General features: G+C 40.4%; 1 protein-coding gene across 1 annotated transcript in view; it reads left to right on the top strand.

The window, feature by feature from the left end:
• The window catches only part of LOC104610238 (translation initiation factor IF-2, chloroplastic-like), a 33,600-nt gene extending 23,676 nt beyond the window's left edge, over positions 1-9,924 (top strand). The window contains exon 12 of the mRNA XM_010276763.2: positions 9,307-9,924. Coding sequence (XP_010275065.1) covers positions 9,307-9,468 — 162 coding nt within the window. The 3' untranslated portion in view covers positions 9,469-9,924. The remainder of the gene's footprint in view (positions 1-9,306) is intronic.
• The last annotated feature ends 13,926 nt before the right edge of the window (positions 9,925-23,850 follow it).

Below are 23,850 nucleotides of genomic sequence, written 5' to 3'. Positions count from 1 at the left end.
AGAGTTTTGAGGAAGAAGGGATAAAGAAAGTAGTCTTTCTAATGGATTGATCTAAGGCCCCGGGCCCAGATGGTTTTACAATGGCTTTCTACCAAGATTGTTGGGAGGTGCTAAAGATGACTTGTGTGATGTTTTTAAGGAATTTGTAGATAACCACATAGTAATCTCTGGAGTTAGTGCGACTTTCTTGTCTCTTATCTTATCCCCAAGAAAACCGATGCTAGCCACCCTAAAGATTTCAGGCCGATTAGTTTGGTGACAAGTGTTTACAAAATCCTGGCTAAAGTGCTTTCTTTGAGGATTAAAGTTCTCCCCTCCATTATCAGCCAAACCCAAGGGGCTTTCATTCATGGGCGACAAATAACAGACCAAATCCTAATTGCGAATGAATGTGTTGAGGAGATGAAAAGGACTAAACAAAGGGGCTTTGTTTGTAAATTGGACCTTGAAAGGGCATATGATTTAGTGGATCGGTAGTTCCTAATTGAGGTTTTGAGAAATTGTGGGTTTGGGGATAAGTGGTGTAAATAGATGTTTGGGTGTATTAGTTCATGTCGCTACTCAATTCTGGTCAATGGTGTGGTAAAGGACTTCTTTCTAGCTTGCAAGGGCCTGAGGCAAGGGGACCCACTATCACCATTCCTCATTACTCTAGTAGCTGTTGTGTTCAGTAGAATCATTACCAAGGCTGATAGGGAAGATGTAATTAGGGTTTGGAGAATAGGGAGGAATCAAATCCCAGTCACCCATCTCCAGTTCGCAGATGACTTGATGATTTTTTGTGAGGGGGGTAGTAGCGAGAAGGTGGCAAACTTGAAAGACCTAATAAAAGGTTTTGAGAGGATCTCCAATCTAAAAATAAATTTGGCAAAAAGCTGCATAGTAGGTATCAACTTGGAGGTGAGGGAGAGATTGAGGTTATTGCAGAATGTCTTGATTGCTCTATCTCTTCTTGGCCTATGTCCCACTTAGGGCTTCCGTTAGGGGCAAACCCTAGGGAGAGTAGCTTCTGGACTCCAGTGGTGGAAAAGTTTGATAAGGGAGTGGTGGAAAAGTTTGATAAGGGAATAGCCTCATGGAAGAAGAACTACATATCCTTGGGAGGTAGGATCACTTTAATAAAGGCTACTTTGGCGAACTTACCCATTTACTCTTGTTTGTGCTTAGGATACCATCTAGGGAAGCAGAGAAGTTGGAGAAATTAATGAGAGATTACTTGTGGGAATTAGGACAAGACAAAAAGGAACACTTAGTTAGGTGGGAGGTTGTGGGCAAAAGTAAAGAGGAGGGCAGATTGGGCATATCAAGGGTGGTTAAAAAAATTTAGCATTGCTTTGAAAATGGCTTTGGAGTTGGCCTTTAGAGAGAGAGAGAGAGGTTATGGCATGAGGTGATTGGAAGTATCCATGGTAGTTCAAAGTATGGGTGGGACACTAGTATATCAGGTATAAGGTGTATTTTGGAAACTCTGTCCGGTTTTGGGAGGATGTTTGAGTGGAAAATAACCCCTTTGAAGACCTTTTCCCCTTGTTATACTCTATCTCTCTTTATAAATATGAATGGTTCTCAAAATTTGTTTCAACATTGGGAACTCCTTTGGCTTTGAATTGGGATTTTGGCTTTCGTAGAGGGTTAAGGGATAATAAAGTTGATTCTTTGACTGATTTACTCTCCCTCCTCAATCAGGTTTGTTTGGACCCAACGGAGTCAGATAAGAGGGTGTGGGACCCGAGGCCCAAAGGAACCTTCACTTGCACCTCTTATTTTAAGTCTCTTTACCTCTCTCCTAGTCACCACTCGTTCCCTTTCAAGGAAGTTTGGTGTAGGCCAATTCCCCCAAAGATCATGGCCTTTTGTTGGGAAGTGTACCTTGGGAAATTAAACACTTTAGATAACCTACAAAAGAGAAGACCTCTAGTGTGTATTTCTCCCAACTGGTGTATTCTCTGTAGATCTCATGGGAATGATTGCTATCACTTATTGATTTCTTGTTCATTCTCAGAAGAGTTATGGGTTTGACTCCTTTCGTTGTTTGGGTGTAGTTGGAATCTACCAGCAGATGTACGCATGATTTTTGACCACTCTACCTTCTCTTGGTCCAAAAAAGAGGGAGAGTCATGTGGAGATCTACTTGGGCAGCTTTGCTTTGAACCTTATGGGAGGAAAGAAATGCAAGAACCTTCCAAGAAAAGGAGAGGAACAGCCTTGATTTGGAGGACTGTGTTCTGAATAGGGCAATACAATGGCTAAAAACCATGGATCTCTTTCAGCAATTCTCCTCTAGTGATTTTTGGAGAAACTGGATAATAGTAGCAAGCTGTTCCTCCATTAAGATCTGGGTAGCTATTGAGGTGGATTTCCCTGCCTGCAGGATCTGTGAAACTTAACTTTGATGGGAGCAGCCTAGGCAATCCAGGACTTCCTGGAATGGGGGGAGTGTTGAGAAATCAGAATGGAGAGGCACTTTTCTATAGTAGGTCACAAGTGTTAATTCTCTCATGGAAGACCTCCTAGAAAAAAGCAACAATTCTAGGTCAGATCAGCCTATACCAGACGTTTTTCACTGGGATTTGAAGGAGTTAAGCTTATTTGGAATTTCAGAATCCCTAAATTTGTGATGAGTTTGCCTTTCTCCTCTTTTGCACTCTCCCAAAGTTTTCTCTATTCAATTCTTTAACCTCCTCTTCAGTTTTTGCAACTTTTTATGTAATCTGAATCCCATAATATAAAACTTGGGGTGGTAAGCCACATCTTCACTTTCAGTCCTTTATTACAACAATCCTCTATTCTCAGCACCTGTCAAGTGTTCATAGCAAGGTTGGCTCTCCATCCTACATAATTTTGGTATATAATCTAAAACTGGATGTATAAAAGCTTAAATTGGGGTGGTAAGCCACATCTTCACTTTTAGTCCTTTATTACAACAAACCCCTTTTCCCAGCACCTGTCAAGTGTTCATAGGAAGGTTGTCTCTCCATCCTACATCATTTCGGTATATAATCTAAAACTGGATGTATAAGAGCTTAAAGAAAGATGATATCAAGGATTTTAGCTGATCTAAATGCTAAATTTGGAAGTTTTTCTAAGGATTGTGAAGCTACAATAAAGATTTAAGAGACAAAGATGGCGGATATTCAATCTGAGATTAAGTCCCAAATTCATGTAGAAGTTTAGTTTTCATTGAAGTCTTTATGGTAGAGTTCTGAGGTCTCTTCTCATACAGAAGAATTCTAAAAACAATGATGTTGAGGTGTCCTATAGTTCTATCTCTAATGTGATACCTCTAACAGGACCTAACTATCAAGTAGCAACCCTCAGATCCTTTTATCTTGCCCTTCTGTCACCAAGTTCAGTGAGATGTGATTCTCCCCATGCCGCCTGATTACAAGATCTTGAACCATTACCTCCTTTACAGCCCATGGATCATATGAACCTGAATGCAGTAAAATTATGAGTTGGGTGTTCCAGATGTTTGTCGAGATCATAGCCTGACTTTCTTATAGACTGGTTAGATAGGAAAATCTATTTTCCAGAGGCCAAATCGAAGAATACTGCTACAGGTGTGCGGCTAGGTGTTGCCTAGGCGACTAGGCGGTTTTCATGGATCGCCTCCCCCAAACGTGTCAAGACTGTTGGAACAGATCAACAGAAGGCAGTTGGTCAGTTTTACAAGAGGAGGCCACCAACCAGCCACTTGTAATAACCGCCATCCACTTGTAACAACTGCCACCCAATTGGACTGTCAAGACTGTTGGAACAGACCAACAGAAGGCAGTTAGTCAGTTACAAGAAGAGGCCACATCAGCAGTCACTTGTCACAACTGCCATCCACTTGTAACAGCTGTAACAGTCAAGATTGTAACACTATAAGTAGTAGAGCCAAAAAGAATAATGAAGGGCTCTTTCAGCATTAAACTCTCTCTCTCTCTCTCTCTTTCTCTCTCTCTCTCTCTCTCTCCTTCCAAGAATTCAGGAGGTTGGCCCCTCGAAGAGCCCTGAGTTGGGCAGGTTCCTAACAAAACGCCAGATGATTGTCCTATTAGGTGCCCAGATAATTTGGTGCACACCTAAGCGACTAGGTGGGTGCTTAGATTGCTATTCAGATTGTTGCCCCACACATATTATATCATTTTTTATTGTTTTAGTCCAAGTTGTTGAGGGATCTCTGGCTAAGTCAAACCAAACGTTCTTAAATAGTCCAAATGTTCTTCTTAAACAGTCCAAGTCGTCCTTTTTTTCTCTTTATTTTTTTTTCCTGGGAACACCCTCTTATTTCTTCTTCTTCCTGTATTTTAGTCCAAGTCATCTTGCTATTCCTGTATTTTATGTCTACTTCTATACAGTGGGTGGGGAGATCAGCAAATGCTTTGGCGGATATGTTAGCTAAGCAAGGGAAAAATAGTGAAGACCTATTCTGGGCTCAATTGTGATCTGTGTTGTAATTTCCTTGTTATTTGTTGGGGAGGCTACAACTCTTGCCTCCCTGAGGGTTATATGAGCTTTCGATCTCAAACCTTTTATGATTTAATAAAATTTCATCATTTATAAAAAAAAAGAAAAAGTATACACCATGAGGGTGATAGGCAACACTGAGGTCTCACTTTTCTATAGTAGGTCACAAGTGTTAATTCTCTCATGGAAGACCTCCTAGAAAAAAGCAACAATTCTAGGTCAGATCAGCCTATACCAGACGTTTTTCACTGGGATTTGAAGGATTTAAGCTTATTTGGAATTTCAGAATCCCTAAATTTGTGATGAGTTTGCCTTTCTCCTCTTTTGTACTCTCCCAAAGTTTTCTCTATTCAATTCTTTAACCTCCTCTTCAGTTTTTGCAACTTTTTATGTAATCTGAATCCCATAATATAAAACTTGGGGTGGTAAGCCACATCTTCACTTTCAGTCCTTTATTACAACAATCCTCTATTCTCAGCACCTGTCAAGTGTTCATAGCAAGGTTGGCTCTCCATCCTACATAATTTTGGTATATAATCTAAAACTGGATGTATAAAAGCTTAAATTGGGGTGGTAAACCACATCTTCACTTTTAGTCCTTTATTACAACAAACCCCTTTTCCCAGCACCTGTCAAGTGTTCATAGGAAGGTTGTCTCTCCATCCTACATTTCGGTATGTAATCTAAAACTGGATGTATAAGAGCTTAAAGAAAGATGACATCAAGGATTGTGAGGCTACAATAAAAACTTAAGAGACAAAAATAGCTGATATGCAATCTGAGATCAAGTCCCAAATTCATGTAGAGGTTTAATTTTTATTGAAGTCTTTATGGTAGAGTTCTGAGGGCTCTTCTCATACAGAAGAATTCTAAAAAGAATGATGTTGAGGTGTCCTATAGTTCTACCTCTAATGTGATACCTCTATCAAGTCCTAACTATCAAGTAGCAACTCCCAGATCCTTTTATTTTGCCCTTCTGTCACCAAGTTCAGTGAGATGCAGTTCTCCTCAATGCTGCCCAATTACAAGATCTTGAACCATTACCTCCTTTACAGCCCATGGGTCATATGAACCTGAATGCAGTAAAATTATGAGTTGGGTGTTCCAGATTTTTTTGGAGATCGTAGCCTGACTTTCGTATAGACTGGTTAGATAAGAAAATCTATTTTCCTGAGGCCAAATCGAAGAATACTACTACAGGTGGGCGGCTAGGGGTTGCCTAGGCGACTAGGTGGTTTTCATGGATCGCCTCACCCAAACGCCAGATGATTGTCCTATTAGGCGCTCACCCAGATAATTTGGTGCACACCTAGGCGACTAAGTGGGCGCTTAGGTTGCTATTCAGATTGTTGCCCCACACATTATATCATTTTTTATTTGTTTCATTTTATATTGCTATTCATGTGGGTGCTTAGTCCAAGTTATCTTGTTATTCCTGTATTTTATTTTCTTATTTTTCTTCAAGAAATATTTTTGGAAATGAAACAGGGGCTTTGCCCCTTTTTTTGTCCTATTACTCTTGTATTTTATTTTCTTATTATTTAAGGAATATGTTTGGGGATGAACAGGGGCTCCACTATTTCTTCTTCTTAAACAGGATCTGTGCCCTATCTTTCTAATTTTTCCTGTATTTTTTGCATTCTTTTTAATAATGTTTTTTTAATGAAACAGGGGCTCCACCTTATTTTTCTCTTTTTATCGCTGCATCCCTCCATTTCTCCTTTTTTTTTCACTGCATTTCTTAGTTGCTTCTTATTTGCTTTATTGAACAGTTAGTTAAATATTGAAGTTAATATATTTAACTGATGCATATGATGGCAGTTTATATTTTTACATGAAATTTATACTTGAAAGATTTTGTTGCTGATGGTTAATGTACAGGTTTGCTGATTGGTAAATTAAAATAAACTAGCTTAGGAGGGGTAGGGATCTACAGATTTTATATACCTGCCTAGGCGCCTTAACAACTATGGGTTCAAGGTTTAAAATAGCTAGTTCTTATCTCTGTGGTGTGACCTATAAGCAACAACTTCATCTATAGTTGAGAAAACTATGCCAGAATTTCATGGTAGAAGTCTACAAATAAACTCTACCACTTGGCAACTTATTCTAACCTTGGGTTGAATGAAGATATATTGATAACTCAGTAACTCAGGATTACCACAATAGGTTGCATCAGGATTAGCCTTGTCCAGGTTGCATATTATGGCAAATACAATTGAAGTTGCTTGCCAGATTTATGTTTCCAATCATCCTCAATCTGGTGCAACTTGAATTGCCTCTGTCATGGTATAAAACCTACAAACATCTAATCCTAATGCAATCTGCTTCTATAATCATTGGCAATTCTGGGCTAACATTATATTCTTATTCTACTCAAAGGTTAGAATGAGTTGCCAGGTTTCAAGGGCTTTGTAAACAGTTAAAGGATAATATCTTTGTTAACTTTCAAGGGTTTGGGACTTGTTTGGTGTTTTGGGAAGGTTATTTGTTTCCCTTTGTATATCTTCTGTCTGTACATGGTTTTGTTAGTAATATAGTTATCTTTGCTTTTTCTCAAAAAAAGAGTGAGTTGCCAGGTGATAGAACTTCTATACTATTCCACTATCATGGAAACTTGGACTAATTCACTAAACCGTAGATGGAGATCCCTCCCTACCATTCTTTTCAAAATTTCTCTGCAGGAGAAATCTCTGCTATAATTTCTTCAATAGCACAGTGGACAACAACCTTCCTATGAACTCTTGGCAGGTGTTAAAAATGGTCGAATGTTGTGAAAAAGCAAAACGTGAAGAGAACTACGGTAATACTAGGGTTTATAGCCAGCATTTGGGGTTTGGAAATTGGAATAGGTCCATGGAATGGTTTAGGGTTAGTAAGGAAGGTTAGGAATTCAAAGAGTGGGTTCTAGAGAGAAAAGTTGTGTAAAAAATCTTGCATACACTGAAGGGTGGCAAAGGAAAGAATTTTAGTTATGATGAATTAAAAAAATGGGCTAAAAATTTGTGATTGGGTTAGATATACAAAGGGTTTGGTGTGGGGAGAAGATTTAGTGGCGTTTTTCTAGGGTTTCTAAGTTTGATGATTTCTAGAGAGAAAATGCTAGTCTAGGGTTTTGTATTAGCTCTATAAAAGTTGAAGAAAGGATGGAAGAAACTAGCTTGGAGGTTGAAGAAAGATAGGACTAAAGAAATTAACGCTTTCTAATATATGGAATTACAACTCCGATATTGAGATAAAACTTGTAGAAGAGAAAATATCATATCTTTCAGATGGGATCCATTAATTGGTAGGTGGACCATGATTTCCAGAGTAGAACATGACTTTTAGATTAGATCCATCAATTTGTGGGTGGGCCATGATCGATCCCTTACGGAGATATTGTTAGGATTGAAGATAAGACGTTTTCTTTCACTTTAACTTGCTATTAGTCATTTCATAACTGCCATCAATTATTACCTTCAAATTCCTTCAGTAACCATCAGACAAGAAACAATAGATGCTTTGGTAAGGAAAAGCATACTATAATCACATTCAACCTATTAATCCCATGTGATGCTTCTCTATTGCTTGTGCAAAGCATAGTTTTCAAGGTGCCAAGGTGAGGCTAGGCCATTGATTTAAAGGCACGCCTAGTCGCATAGGTGAGGCGCATTCAACCTATTACATGCTTGAAAATGGGCTTTACATGTTATGTTTATGTACTTTAATTTTTTCAGTTTTTTTTTTGAATTTTTTTGGCATTTTTATGATTTTTTTGGCTTTTTTTTTGAATTTTGACTTTGTTTTTGATTTTTTAGCTCTCTCTCTTTTTAGTTTTGTATTTTTGTGCCTTGCTTCGAAAAGGCGTCCACCTCGCCTTGCGCCTCATGCGCAAATTGGCCCTTGTGCGTTTTTTGTGCCTTGCGCTTTTAAAACATTGGGCTAAGCGACAAGGGGCACCTAGTCGCCTAGATGATGGATTTTTGTAAGTAAAAACATATATCCTAGGGTGGTTCCTTAGGTTCCATTTCCATGATTTCCTTAATAATTATCCATAATTTTCATAAGGAAAGTATAAACTTCATGTTAAAATATAGAAAATCAACATATTCATGAGAAGAAAAAGAAGAAAAGAAAATTGAAAAAAATAGAGGTTGAACCCCTATTTTTGTTATAGGAAAAGAAGAAAAGAAAAGGTGGAAGAAGAAAATGTGTTGATTAGACAAAATTTTATGTTCTTATTGGTTCAGGTTTTGAAGTCTTTGAGAGTTTAATACATCAGTTAGCAATGTATGTGTTGATTAAACCCTAACAAATAAGAAAATAATAAAAAAATTAGTATATAAACACACAAAATGATTATTTTAGTTTAATAATGTCTATTTTATAATTATAATCTCAAAAAATTAAGAATATAATAAATTTTATAACATAGTATACAAAACTGCTTGGTGATTTGGTGAGGTGAGCCTCCAAGGGTGCCTTGTCGCCTAGGTGTCGCCTTGACAACTATGGTGTAAAGTGTTCCACCCTTCCATTTAGAACAGTGCAATGCACAATGGAACACTGTAGAACATTCTTTGGTATGTCTTGTGTATCATACATTAATTAACTACTGTATCTCCTGTCTTGTACCTTTATTTGTTATTCTCTTCAGAATCTTCTAGTATATAATGGTGGATGCAGATTTTGGAAATACAAGAAATGCTTTTTTTAGGAGCTTCTACTGCCACTCCTTTTATGCTTGGGTTAGTCTTTGGCTGAGAAGGAAAGAGGAGTGGCAATATCATACCCTTCCCACCGAAACACAAGCTTCCCCTCACTCTATAATTTGTGCTTTTTTCTGAATGTGTTGCATTTTTTCCTTGCCAGGTCAACGCTGGACTAGAGTGTGGTATTGGGGTGGATGATTTTATTGATTGGGAGGTGGGGGATGTTATTGAGGCCTTTAGCACAGTGCAGAAGCAGCGGACGCTTGAAGATGCATCAGCTTCAATGGCCGCTGCACTGGCAGGAGCAGGAGTTGAACTATGAATCATAACACACAAGGTGACAGAATCTCTTCAACCAGCTAATGTGCTTCTTGATGATACCAAGGTGTATGTAGCCTCCTCAAGTATGGAATACCTCCTAACTGAAGTGTTCCAAAATGCTTACAAGTGATGCCTGGCCTTGCTTACTTTTACGCCCTGAATTGTTCCATAGGTATCTGAGCTCTGAGGCGTGCTGATTTTTTATTCATTATTTTAAGCAATGCTGTATATAGTCTTGTATCTTCAATTTCAGCTTCTCGTTGTAAAGAAGGGATGTTTATTTGAAAATCCTTAAGGTTCAGTTCCACACTCGCTTGTAACAGTTTCAAGATACCACTTAAAGAATGAAGTCGTTCCAATCCTTTTGATCCTGCATCACCTGTTACTGTAAATAACTGTTTATAGTGTATTACTATTCATTGGTAATTGGGCAACAACTGATACTGCTTCTTAATTATCTCTGGATCTAACCTCTGAATAATAGAGTTACAGGCTAATTACCAAAATATCCTCTTGCATTATGGTACTTACTTTTTAACCCAAAACCGTACCATAGATTGTACATGTCTTCTATCATTGGATAGCTGCTTACAGTTGACAATGTCACTTATATTTCTTTCTGGTACTGGTTTATTCTTTTTACCCTTGCTTCTTTATGCTGATTTGGCAATATTTTGCTTTCCTTTTTATTTTAGTAGCAGATGTCCTTGATAGATTAATCTCTAGGGTGGATTCTAATATCCTTGTGAGATTAATCTCTAGGCTAGAGTGTAGATAGGGATGGTGTGTCAGTCGGTCATTTACAATTTATAGATGATACAATTCTCTTCTGTGAAGGCGGTGATATGAGGTAGGTTATGAATTTCAAACTGTCAGTCGGTCATCCACACGGCTTCTTTGGCTCTCACTTGCGGCAATGTACTCGGTCTCGGTCGTGGAGTCTGTAGTGGACCCCTGTTTGCTGTTTTTCTAACAAACAGTACACGATCCTATCGTGAAAACATATACAGATGTAGACTTTCTATCATCTGGGTCTGACTGGAAATCAGCATCTGTATACCCTTGGATCTGTAGTGAAATACCGTCGAATACTAGACAAAACTCTTTTGTCCTTCGAAGGTACTTAAGTATGTTTTTCACAGTAGTCCAATGCTCCAGCCCTGGGTTGGCCTGAAATCTGCTTACTACACTCACTGCCTGAGCTATGTTAGGACGAGTGCACAGCATGGCATACATGATGTTCCCTACGGCTGAGGCATAAGGAACGTCTTTCATGCCATCAATCTCCTCAGAAGTCTTGGGTGACATCTTCTTGGAGAGAGTGATTTCGTGCCTGAAAAGAACATTTCCTTTCTTGGAGTTTTCCATGCTGTATCTCTTGACTATTTTGTCAATGTAAACAAATTGGGATAATCCTATTATCCGCTTCGATCTATGAGTCGAAGACCTAGTATATAGGAGGCTTCTCCAAGATCTTTAATGGAGAATTGCTATGATAGCCATACTTTCACCGTAATTAACATTCCTACATCATTCCCAATGAGTAGAATGTCATCTACATACAGAACCAAGAAGGTAACCTTATCTCCATTGTAGTTCCTGTAGACACAGGGTTCATCCGGATTCTGCTCGAAGTCAAACGATTTGACAACAGAATTAAAACGGATGTTCCAACTTCTAGAAGTTTGCTTAAGTCCATAAATTGATCTGTTAAGTTTACATACCATGTTTTCCTGTCCTGCAGCAATGAAGCCTTGCGGCTGCTGCATATAAATATCTTCAGTAAGATCTCCATTCAAGAATGTAGTTTTGACATCCATCTGCCAAATCTCATAATCATGGTATGCTGCTACAGCTAGTAGGATCCTAATGGATTTAAGCATGGTTACAGGCGAAAAAGTTTCCTCATAATCGATGTCCTCTTTCTGAGTGTACCCTTTCGCCACCAGACGAGCCTTGAAGGTCTCAACCTTACCATCGGGGCCCTTCTTCCTCTTGTAAATCCATTTGCAACCGATTGCCTTTACCCCGGAAGGCGGATCTAGAGTCCAGACTCCATTGGTCTCCATTGAGTCCATCTCTGCTCTCATGGCCTCCACCCACTTCTGGGAATCTATGTCCAACATAGCTTCCGCGTAAGTCACGGGATCCTCCTCACTAGTCAAGGTTTCCACCAGGTAACTATCCTGGTCATAACCATAACGGACTGGTGTCCTGGATACTCGAGTGGATCTTTTATGTTGGTCACTACCTAGAACTTGTGGGACATCTCCCACTGCTCCTGAGCTCTCCTCATCAAGAACAATTTCCTGACGATGAGTGTCTAGGATATAATCAGTTTCCAAGAATTGTGCATTTCGACTGCAGAACACTTTCTGCTCACTTGGGTCATAGAATAGATAACCTACAGAGCCTTTTGGGTAGCCTACAAATAGGCAACTGTTGGTCTTGGATTCCAACTTGTCTGCACTCGTTCTTTTAACTTGTGTTGGACAACCCCAAATCTTCAAGTGTCTAACACTTGGTTTCTTTCCGGTTCAAAGTTCATATGGAGTATTCGGAACCGATTTGGTTGGAACCCGATTCAGCACATAAATCGCAGTTTCTAATGTGTAACCCCAAAAGGATGTGGGTAACTCTGAGTGTATGAGAAGCGACCGGACCATATCTAATAAGGTCCTATTCCTCCTCTCTGAAACACCGTTAAGTTGTGGTGTAGCAGGAGGAGCTAATTGTGATACTATCCCATTGTCCTTTAAGTAGTCCCTGAATTCGTCAGAGAGATACTCGCCACCTCGATCTGATCGAAGGGCTTTAATTTCTCTCCCTAACTGTTTCTCGACCTCTTGTCTAAACTCTTTGAACTATTCAAAGGATTCAGACTTGTGTCTCATTAGGTACACGTAACCATATCGTGAAAAATTATCTGTGAAGGTGATGAAATACACGTGTTGATTTCGTATCCTAACACTCAGGGGACCACATACATCGGTATGTATTAGGTCAAGTGTGCCTATACATCTTTCAGGCTTACCGTTAAATGGTCGTTTCGTCATCTTGCCTTGTAGGCAAGGCTCACAAGTGGGAAGATCTTCTACAGTTAGAAAATCCAATGGACCATCCTTTACCAATCTTGTGATTCGGTCAACACCGATGTGGTCAAGTCGGTAATGCCATTGACACGTGGGATTAATTGTATCATGGGCTCTCTTCTTGGGGATTTCACCTGACGTAGTTTCGGTTATGTTAGTTTCTTGGGAAGGATGTAGAACATAGAGACCGTTCTCCAGTTCCCCGTATGCGATGAATCTGTTGTTTCTTTTAATAGTAATCGTATTACTAAAGAAGACAAAATAACCATCTACACACAGTTTTGAGGGAAATCAAATTTCTCCTTAAATTTTGAACATAAAGACAATCTTTTAGTACAATTATTTATTCTCTAAAAAATAACTCCACGGTTCCTATGGCCGCGGCTGCAACAGTTGCAGTAGTCCCCAACTCAGCATTCTGCTTACCTTGAACCCCTGCAGTGAGTTACACGCATGAGTTGAAGCCCCGGTGTCAATACACCAGGACGCAGAAGCTACCAACAAATTGGTTTCTATAACATAAGTTTCGAAATTAGCTTTCTTGGATTCCAGGTAGGCAGGATAATTCTTTTTCCAGTGGTCGGCCTTCTTGTAGAAGTGACAGGCATCCGATGCTTTGTCTTTCTTCTGCTTCTTGCTCTTAGTGGCTTTCTTCTTACGCTTCTTTGCCTTCCTCTTTCTCTTGCCTGTCTTGCCAGATTCAACAAGCATGGCTACAGGCTTATCCTTTCTAATCAGTTCTTCAGCTCTTTGCAACATATTGCTGAGCTCTTGCAAGCTGACATTCAGTTTGTTCATGTTATAGCTCATGATGAACGGATTAAAGGAAGGAGGCAAAGAGTTAAGGATAGCATCTATCTGGGTTGCAAGGTCCAGCCCGGATCCAAGAGTCTCCAGTTCGTTGATGTATCCCATCATCCGAAGACAATGGTTGTGAACTTGTTGACCCTTGGACATTTGTGCGGTCATGAATTGTTTCAAGACCTTTTGTCGAGTAGAACGATTCTGCTCTTCATACATCGTCCTGAGACTGTCCAATATGTCATTGGCAAGTTCAATCTGATCGAACTGCCTCTGTATCGGGTTGTCCAAGGAGGCAATGATTTAACACCGGGCAAGGGAGTTTTTCTCTTCCCATTCTTGATAGTCTCTCCTTCGGGCCTCAGAAGCCCTATCACCTGGACGCTCTGGGGCAGGATTTTTTGCCACTTTGTCCAGCTTTTCAGAAGCTAGGACCAACATAAGGTTCCTGTACCAGTCAACATAGTTTGGGCCTTTCAACTTGTTGTCATCAAGCAGTTTTGCAAATGATCCGTTTGCCATTTTCTGAAAAAAGAGCAAACATCAGTCCACAACCTAATTTGATTCATGTTCATTTCATAGATATGGATTTTAATCTACGATCCATTTCCATTTATTCGTCTCAGAGATTTTTCTCCTTTCTCAGTGACAGAGACTACGGGTTGTCTCTGGAAATGTGGGAAATCACATAGGGTGCATGGAGCCAACTGTTTTAGCTGCATAACCCCACCACCTTTCTGTGAAGGATCATATCCACTCATCATATGAGTTTTCCCTTTGGCCTCTGTCAGACAAGGTTCAGAGCCGTTTTCAGGTAAACCTTTCTGTCTAGTGAGTGCTTACCCATTATATTCGTGAACGCCAAGGTACCGTGAGAGAGTTCCCATTTTCTGGTGAAGCCCCTCCCACATCGGTCTATGACGCCCCTATCATCTTATGAAACACTCAGACAAGCCCAACAGCAATTGGATAGCTCATTTTCTGGTGCGTTTCCTCATTACTGAAGGACCCATCCTCATGCTAATGACGGAAGGCCTTTAGAGAGTTCATCATATGAATCTCCCTATCACATGCACTCATATTAGCCGGAGGGAACAGTTAATTACGCTCTAGTTCTTATTTTAGGTCAAACCAAAGTGGCTCCCACTAACTTTCATAAAACCAGATTTTGGTGGGCCTAAATCGGCTAGGGTTCCGCACGTAACCTCTTGATGAGGTGTGGGGCCCACCACTGAGGGAGGTCATCCAATGACCAAAAGGGACACCATGGCAATGATGTGCATTCATCCATGGTGTGCGCAAGAGCCACTGTCGATTGAGCATGGGCCAAGTACTTATGGCCCATGTACGTAGCACATCACACATTCATACATCACATGCAGGGATAAATTAATCCAATCTTAGACATCCTGCAAACCTATAAAGAAAAAATTCATCACAGACTACATAATCAAAATCTGCCAAATCGCATATCGCAGAACTTCTCTCTGCGAAAACTTCTTCTCCTCTACCACGCACTCCAACAATCTCCAGATGAAATAAAATAGAAAAAAAAATATTTTTTTTTATTATTACATCACATTGAATCCTTTACAATTTGTCTAAAAATAAAAAAGTTATTTACAGACCTAATTGAATAGAAATAGCAGGGTGCGCAAATCTTGGCACCAGAAAGATTTTATCTCCATCACATGTGCAGCCCAAGAATTCAAGATACATTCGTAGAATGATTCCATATATATAGCAAAATAATAAAGATTTATTTTTTAGATAATACGCCCAAAAATCTGGGAACCAATCCTAAAGAAACTAGTAAATGTGCAAATTGAGTAGAACGCCTTTTGCCCATTTGTACAGAATTAGATCTGATCTAATTCGATTCAAGACTTGAATATGGCTCTCATACCACTGAAGGGATGGGAGATCCATCACATGGACCGCCGAACCCTGCAGGAGGGTTGGGCGAAATTTCAAAAATTTCTTTACTCCCACCCGGGAATCATATTCCTAATTTAGAAAACTTCATTTTCAAGGTTCGTTTTTGTAACCAATCTGGACCAAATTTGAAACCAAGAATAGGGAGAGGTATACCTGATACAGAATCCACGCAAAAAACTCCACCCAACATAGGTGTTCACGCCCAAAGAGGGTACCAAATCCTCTCTCCACTAAAGATGACACAGCTTAGGATGAGGCAGGATCAGCAGAGTTCTTCACCAAGAATCTCTGATTCTTTAGCAAGAATCGAATGGGGTAGTGAGCACAGCTTCAGAATTGTTTCTTTTAGCAAGAAACAATATCGAGATCAAATCTTGATCAGTTCCAAGAAATGGAGATCGAACAGGGTAGGGCGGCAAGAGCAGAGAGAGAAAGAACTGGAGGCAGAAACAGTCAAACTGTGTTATTGTTTTCCATGTCCGCCTTGCTCTTTATATATATCCTTAAAAAGATGATCTCCTAATCTATTTATGAGATTCTTGATCCAAATCTTTATTTGGATCTGGACTCTTTAAGTGTTAAGGATAATCCCCTATCTTATCAGCAGATCAAGATCAGCTACTCCTAATCAAGTTATAAGTTTATTGATCCAAATCTCTATTTGGATGTAGACTCTTTAAGTGGATAAAAGATATTCTCTTATCCTCATCTGTTGATCCATACCAAGATTTGGCCCTAATTAATTAATCCAATTAACCCAGTTCGAAATGGGCTTTAGGCCCATTTAGCTTTTAGGCTCAGTTCCTTTTAATGCTGGCTAGCTTGGCTTCTTTGTATGGCATGAGACCCTATCATTGATCTACACATCAGCCACAAGGGTTCAGCTCAGCCTTAGTTACAAGGCCTGGCCAAATTCACTGTAGGACACAGTGAATCCCTGAGTCCATCACCATGGGCTCTTAATGGGCCCAACATTTACACTAAATGGTCCTTGGGTCCAGCCATTTTATAAAGGCCCAACGGCTGTGGGTAGATGCAAGATTAGCCCATCAGATATAACCCTCAATGGTCTTACACTTAACCTTACAGCCCTTAATAATCATACAGTACCCGACAAGAGATGACCTCTCCCTCGGCTACAAAGTACAGTGTTGCACTCTCTACTCACATGGATCCTAGGAATTAAAACCTTTTGCAAACAATTTGTGAAACCATAATATATAAGTATATCTCTATATAAATATATTTTACAAAACAAATTTCAAACACATTTGAAATCCACTGCTGGTAGTTTAGGTTTCCATTAGAGAGAGTGAATTCCCCAATCATTCACTTTCTCCGACAAATGGGCCAATCCTATCACTATGAACACTCAGTCAGGTGAATTCTCGGACTGCCCCAACATACCCAGGTTTTGACCCCCGCTAAGGATCTCACTGATTGGCATATTAAAGACAACCTAATCCGACACCTAGTGCAGTATCATAATCGAGTCTAGGGGTCAGGTATAACATTCTAGTTTTGCCCATTTGTCTTCAAGGTCCAGGGCAACACCGGAATTTGGTCTGGTTCAAGGTTTCAAGAAAACCTACACTGCATCTACCTCAGGTGCAATCCTAGCAGCTGAGACAAGCCACCCAACCAACTTGGTGGCACATCAGTGTTAGCCTTGGCAGGATAAATATCCCCAGATCTATCCAATGACTGTGAAGATTATAAACTAACACGAGTCTCATTGGTGTCCTATTTAAGGGTATTACACAGAAACTCACCATAATAACATGAATCAATTATGCACTATATTCATTTACAATAAATGACAATAAGTACATCAATCTGATTGGAGCTAAGAGCATACACTGTCTAACAGAATCCTACAACATCCGACAGTCATTAGGGTTCTCGAGAATGAACTTTGCCCATGCCGTATAGTTGTTCGGGGATTTCGTGTTGTTAGTGCTAGGTTCCTGACACTTTTAGGACATAGATTGATCAGATTGACCACAAATGCACAATAATTTATTTCCCTGAATAGGATCAAATATGCCCTCTAGCTTCTCGCCATTGGAACCGGGGGCCAGAATCCCTGTTCTTCTGTAGCAGCTAAGGTAGTTTCCCTCTCCGATAGCCTTTCCACCATATCAACGGTCCTAACAAAATTGATAAAAGGACACTCAACCATTTCCTCTGCTTCCCTCATCTCCTAACCCTTGGCGACCCTAACATCTGGATGGCGACACGGAGCCATGGATAGAAATCAAAGCGAGGTCTAAGGGTGCATTAAGCAGAGAGACCCTTAAGCACAAATCGCGGGCGAAAAGATCTTCTAGGATTTGCTTTCCCCAATCTTACGAAGGTTTTCTGACACTAACATAAATGGCGGAACGAACGACGTTGTCATAGATGAACGGACGCCCGTACAACACACAAGGCGTTACTTAGAATACATGAAATCCCATTGAATTTACCCAAGTACCCCTGGGAGGATGGGACAGGCGAGGCACATTAATTTAAACATGTCGTGTCAGTAACCATTGCCGAACCATATCAGGCATCGATTTCGCCCCACACGCGCGATTGAATCGTAATGATCTTGCAAGCGCCAATCGAATGGCCCCACTAGTAATTGAAATGTGCCCATACATAACTGAGCATGAAGTCTCGATGGGACAACAAGTCAGATGGCCTTCACAGGATTGACAGTAGGTTGACAAGGCCGTCACTTAGGAAAGGCTATAACCCTCTCTTACAAGCCATTCTTAGCTTGGAGGGTTGCATAGCTGAAGAGTCTCACGGCCCCATCACGACATCTCCAGGGCCCATAGTGATGATGTAGCCAAGCCACATAGTCGACCTAATCATCTGCCCATACTAAGGCTAAAGCAATAGCACACCGTGAGCGCCACACACACACACACACACAATTAAACGCGACCAAAGCTGCACACAGCCCCTACTCGAATCACAAAACAATACATAACAACAACAAAATAAGTTCACTGGGTTGAAGAGGATTCATTGATTCCATGAAAATTAATACACATATTCACAAATAAAATACAGCATTCATCAAGCGGTCTACTCAGTCCTCACATCTTCAATACCCCGGAGTTGAGGTTCCCGAGCCTTGTACGCTACAAGCCCAATCATCTCTACCTCACACTCCGCCACCATGCGACGCTGATAAACGCATTATGCGTCAAGGTCTGCAAGACGCATGGTAGCCTCCTTCAACCTGGCCTTCATCGCCTCCATACGACAACGCACATCTGTTATAGACTGCCTGTAAACCAATGGTGAATCCCTGAGACCCGCCCTCCAGAACACGTGCGCCAATCGAACGACGCGTTCCTCAACCTCCGCGACATGGAAACCGATCATGGAGAGACTATGACAGGTCCTTAACCATTGTGCGAGGGTTGACCATGATCTAGTCATAGGGGAGGTTCTTAATCTCAGACATCACCGAGCAAATGTATTCAGCATTAGACTGATAATAACTGAAGGCAGCCACCCAAACCGCATGGCCGCTTCTGCAAAACTCACAATTTTCCTTGACACTACAAACCTATCTCGCAGATGAGGGCCACGGACAGGCACTCCATCGACAACATCATACCCCAAGGGGGCTGTACCATTCTCCTCACAATACCGCCTAAGCAACTGGCGGACAATGGCGACCCCATTGGAGACGGCGAATTAGAACCCATAGATTCACCGGCATGCATGTGCATCGTTTTGATTAAGAGCCATTCCCAAACGCAAATTAAAAGATCGAAGATGAGTTGTTGCAATACTAAACAAGACACTTTGCACCTCTTTTATTGGCAGCCTACACCTCAAAAAGGAGACTAATTGGATGCATCCAGACGAATTGTTGCAAGAGTCACAATAGCACACATCTCTAGTACATCCACAAGAAGATGAGACGCCGTGACGCACATACCTAGGTGTAATGATACACCTAGCACCATTAATTAGCTAGCGAAGACCCGAGCGACACACATGGCACCTGTCACATTGGCACAAGGAAATAATGACCGCCACCACCGCAACCTAGTCACCAATACATCTACAATGGAAGTAGTCAAATAGCCACACCATCAACCATAAATTTGGATGTCTTTTGGTGATTTCCTTCCTAACAACACTCAGGGGGGGACCAAAACACGCAATTTACATAACACTGACTATTAACAGGAAACAAATCACCAAAAGATAGGGGGGATAAAAAAACCTTAAACCATGATAAATTACCAAGCATGAAAACAGGGTATACGTGATTTATACAAAACCACAAGACAAGTAAAAACACCAAACCCAATAAAACCACCGCATAGTCCAAAAACAAAGGCAACATGCTTATCGATAAGCTCCCACTTACCGATAAGAAAGGGGGCTAATGTTGGTATGTATAACTCGCTTGGACCCTTAAAGAGCACCCAAGTACCAAGAGTAACACCATAAAAATGTTTACAAGAAATCCATAGTCAATCCCCATGCTGTGATTAACCTACTGTCTATTATAACCGTCGCAATGAAGCTGCAGCATACTGAACAGAACCATGATTAGCCTATGAATCCACCTCGGACAGTGGGTCGGAAGGACAATGGGTTGTGCCCATGGCGAGACCCGGGCATGTATGCCCAAACAGATGCGGATCCGTTATAGAGAATCACTTTACAGATCGCCACATGGCATTAACGAATATCGACCCCGAGTGGTAACATCATTGCCTCCATGTAAGGTTAGTCACGTCACACAAAAGGTAGTAGCACAGATGAGTAATGAGGGATCTCGGGGATAAGGAAAGCTAATCCTCAAGGATGTCTTCAAGGACCACGTGGCGATGCCTGGCAACGCGCCCAATAATTTCCAGCGAACAATATATTCCCTTTCTCGGTATAGAGCAAAAATCCTCGTCTCCTACCTTTTAGGACCGTGGTATCTTCTCCATAAATAGGGGGTCCTATTTGCGTTGGGGATCATCGAATCCCAAACACTTCAATACTAAGACCCTCGAACCCCTGCAACCCTCTCATTTTTTCCTCTAACCCCATACCAAAAGGCTTCTATTCTCTAGGGAGGCACTCCTTCGTCTTTCGAAGAGAGACCACTTCCAACCTAGCCTAATATCCCCTCCATACACCGCTGACTTTCGCATAAATGTAGTTATCTAAGATGTTTCCTTTGAATCCAAATGTTGTGGTAATAGTATGAAATTTGATGTACCATTGCATCGAAGCTTGTTTTAGTCTATAAATAGACTTTTGAACTTTGCAGACCTTTTATTCTTTTCCTTCTATGATAAAACCTTTAGGTTGTAGCATGTAAATAATTTCTTCCAAATCACCATTAAGAAAAGCAATTTTTTACATCCATCTAAAATAAATCATAGTCATAGTGAGCTACAATTGCCATTAATGCACGAAATGAATCCTTCTTTGATACTACTGAAGAGATCTCATTGGAATCTATTCATTCTCTTTGAGTGAATCCCTTAGTAACTAATCATGCTTTAAAGTTCTAAATAGTTTCACTTGAACTTCTTTTGGACTTAAAGACCGATTTACAACCAATACTCCCCTCCAGTAAATCAACCAACTCCCATATTGAGTTGTTCTCCATAGATTTAATTTCCTCTTTCATGGCTTCCAACCATTGCTCAAAATTCTGATGTTTTAATACTTCTAAGTAATTTCCAGGATCATTATCTACATAGTCAGGTTCGGTAAGATATACAATGCAATCATCTCGAATTGCATATCTTCTAAATCTTTGAGGCCTTCATGAGGTTCCAACATCAACATTATTTGGAATAACATTTGGGGCCTGCTTGTTTCCTCTAAACTTATCTCTTCAGATTCGGTCCAACCAGTTTGGTCCAATCTAGTTCGAATGGGTCTAGGGTTTGATTTTTAATTCAAGAAATTGATCTGAAATTAAACTATTGATTAAAGACAATCAAAAAATAGTATAAGGGCCGTTCGCATATCTGCTACCAGCAAAATAGATGTTAGATCGCAGTTTGTAGTTTCACAAACTGCAAGTCGTAGATAGCGAAATCTCCATCTGCAAAATCTCCTCCCTCTGCGCAATCAGCTTCGATCTTGAATAAAATAAAATAGAAAAATCCTAATTTTCTATTAATATTACATCAGATCGAATTCCTATACATTCAGTTTAGAAAAAAATTTAATTATAGACCAAAAGTTAAAAAACTGCAAAATCGCAGATTTGCTGCGCCAAAAAAGACTTCGATCTCCACCATACGAATAACCTAAATCAAGAAAAATATAAAGAACTATTCTAAATATATTTCAGATTCATAAAGATTTAATTCCAGATCAACAACCCTTAATCTTGGAACTGATTTCCCAGAAAATCAATTATCTACGCAAATCGGGTACAACGCCTTTTGCCCAATTGCGCAGGTTTAGATCTGATCTATTTTTGGTTCAAGACTTGAACCTGGCTCTGATATCACTGAAGGGATGAGAGATCCATCATATGGATAGCCGAACCCTGCAGGAAGGTAGGGCAAAATTTCATAAATTTCTCTCTCTCCCATGTGGGATTCATATTCCCTGTGTTACAAAAAACTGCATTTTTCAATGATCAATCTTGAACCAAGAACCAAACCATATCCGAAACCAGAAGGTAGGAGAGGGAGATACCTAATATGGAGAAATAATAACTCCCAATGAAGGTGTGTTCACGCCCAAGGAGATCTCCAAAGACTGCTCCCACTAAAGATGACACATTGTAGGGTGGAACAGAATCAACAGGTGGTTCTTCACAAGAACCGAATCCTTTAGCAAGAATTTGATGGAGGGTTTGTGAGAACGACTTCAAATCAGTTTTTTTTCAAAAAACTGATATCAAAACACTTCTTGATCGCTCCTACTAGTGGAGAACGAACTGGCAATGGCGGCAGCGGGAGGAAAGACAAGAGTAGAAAATGGCGCAGTCTTACTGTTGCTTTCTTTCTCTCTTGTATTTGAGATCAGATTGGGTGAATGGAGGTTTGCCCTCCTCCTCCTTTTATACTCTTAAAGTGAGCAACTCCTAATCTCATTAGGAGTTTCCTAATTCAAATATTTATTTGAATCTGGACTCTCTTTAAGAGATAAGGATAAACCCTTATATTGTCTGCAAATTAAGATAAGCCCTCCAAATCTTATTAGGAGTTTCCTAATCCAAATAATTATTTGGATCTGGACTCTCTGAGTGGATAGGGATAACTCCCTATCCTATCTGTTGATCTAAATCCCAGAACCGCCCCTCTTTAATTAATCAAATCAAACCAGTTCGATTTGGGCTTTAGGCCCATTAAGTCCATGTGCTCATTAACCTTCCAAACTGCAGCCCGGTTGGATTTTCTTGTACGGCGTGGGACCCAAACATTGATCTACACATAAGCCACATGGGTTTAGCCCATCCTCCGTTACAAAGCCTGCTCGAATTCACTGCAGGACACAGTGAACCCTGAACCCATCACCATGGGCTCTTAATGGGCCCAACAGTTACACTAAGTGGTCTTTGGGTCAAGCCACCTTATAAAAACCCAAGGACTGTGGGCAGATGCAAGATTATCCCATTAGGTATTACCCTCAATGGTCTTACACTTAACCTCTCAGCCCATAATGATCAAACACTATCCAACAAGAGAGGACCTCTCCCTCGGCTACAAGGAACAACGTTGCACTCTCTACTCACATGGATCTAGGGAATTAAAACCTTTTGCAAATATTTTGAAACCGTAATATATATGTATATATATCTATATGTAGATATGTATATATCTATATAAATATATTTTGCAAAACAAATTTCAACGATTAAAATCGACTGCCGACAGCTTTGGTTTCTATCAGAGAGAATGCATCCCCGATCATTCACTTTGTCCGACAAAAGGGTTGATCCTGTCACTATGATCACCCACTCAGATGAATTCTCGGACTGTCCCAACGTACCCAGGTTTGACCCCCTCTAAGGATCTCACTGATTGGCATATCAAAGACAACCCAATCCGACACCTAGGTGCAGTATCATAATCGAGTCTAGGGGTTAGGTGTAACATTCCAGTTTTGCCCATCAATCTCTAAGGTCTAGGGCAATACTGGAATTCTGGTCTGGTTCAGGGTTTCAAAAAAACCCACACTACATGTACCTCAGGTGTCACCCTGGTAGCTGAGACAAGCCACCCCAACCAACTTGGCGACACATCAGTGTCAGTTTTGGCAGGATAAATCTCCCTAGATCTATCCAACGACTGTGAGGATTCTAAACTCACACAAGTCTCATATGTGTCAAGTTTAAGGGTATTACACAGAAACACACCATAATAACATGAATCAAATATGTACTTTGTTCGTTTACGATAAATGTCATAATGTACATCATTATGGTTGGAGCTAAGGGCATACACTGTCTAACAGTAGGTTCATCCGCAAATCTCTAAGCTGGTAAATAATCCCTAAAACCTTACTAATAAACTCTCTAGTACTTATAGGTTGCTCAAATTTTGCAACAAAAAGTTGGGAAAGCA

This window comes from Nelumbo nucifera, chromosome 3 (assembly GCF_055504915.1).
Source record: "Nelumbo nucifera cultivar China Antique chromosome 3, China Antique-T2T, whole genome shotgun sequence".
Classification (NCBI taxonomy): Eukaryota; Viridiplantae; Streptophyta; class Magnoliopsida; order Proteales; family Nelumbonaceae; genus Nelumbo; species Nelumbo nucifera.
Note: the sequence above shows the minus strand (reverse complement) of the source record. Positions and strands in the feature narration are given on the sequence as shown.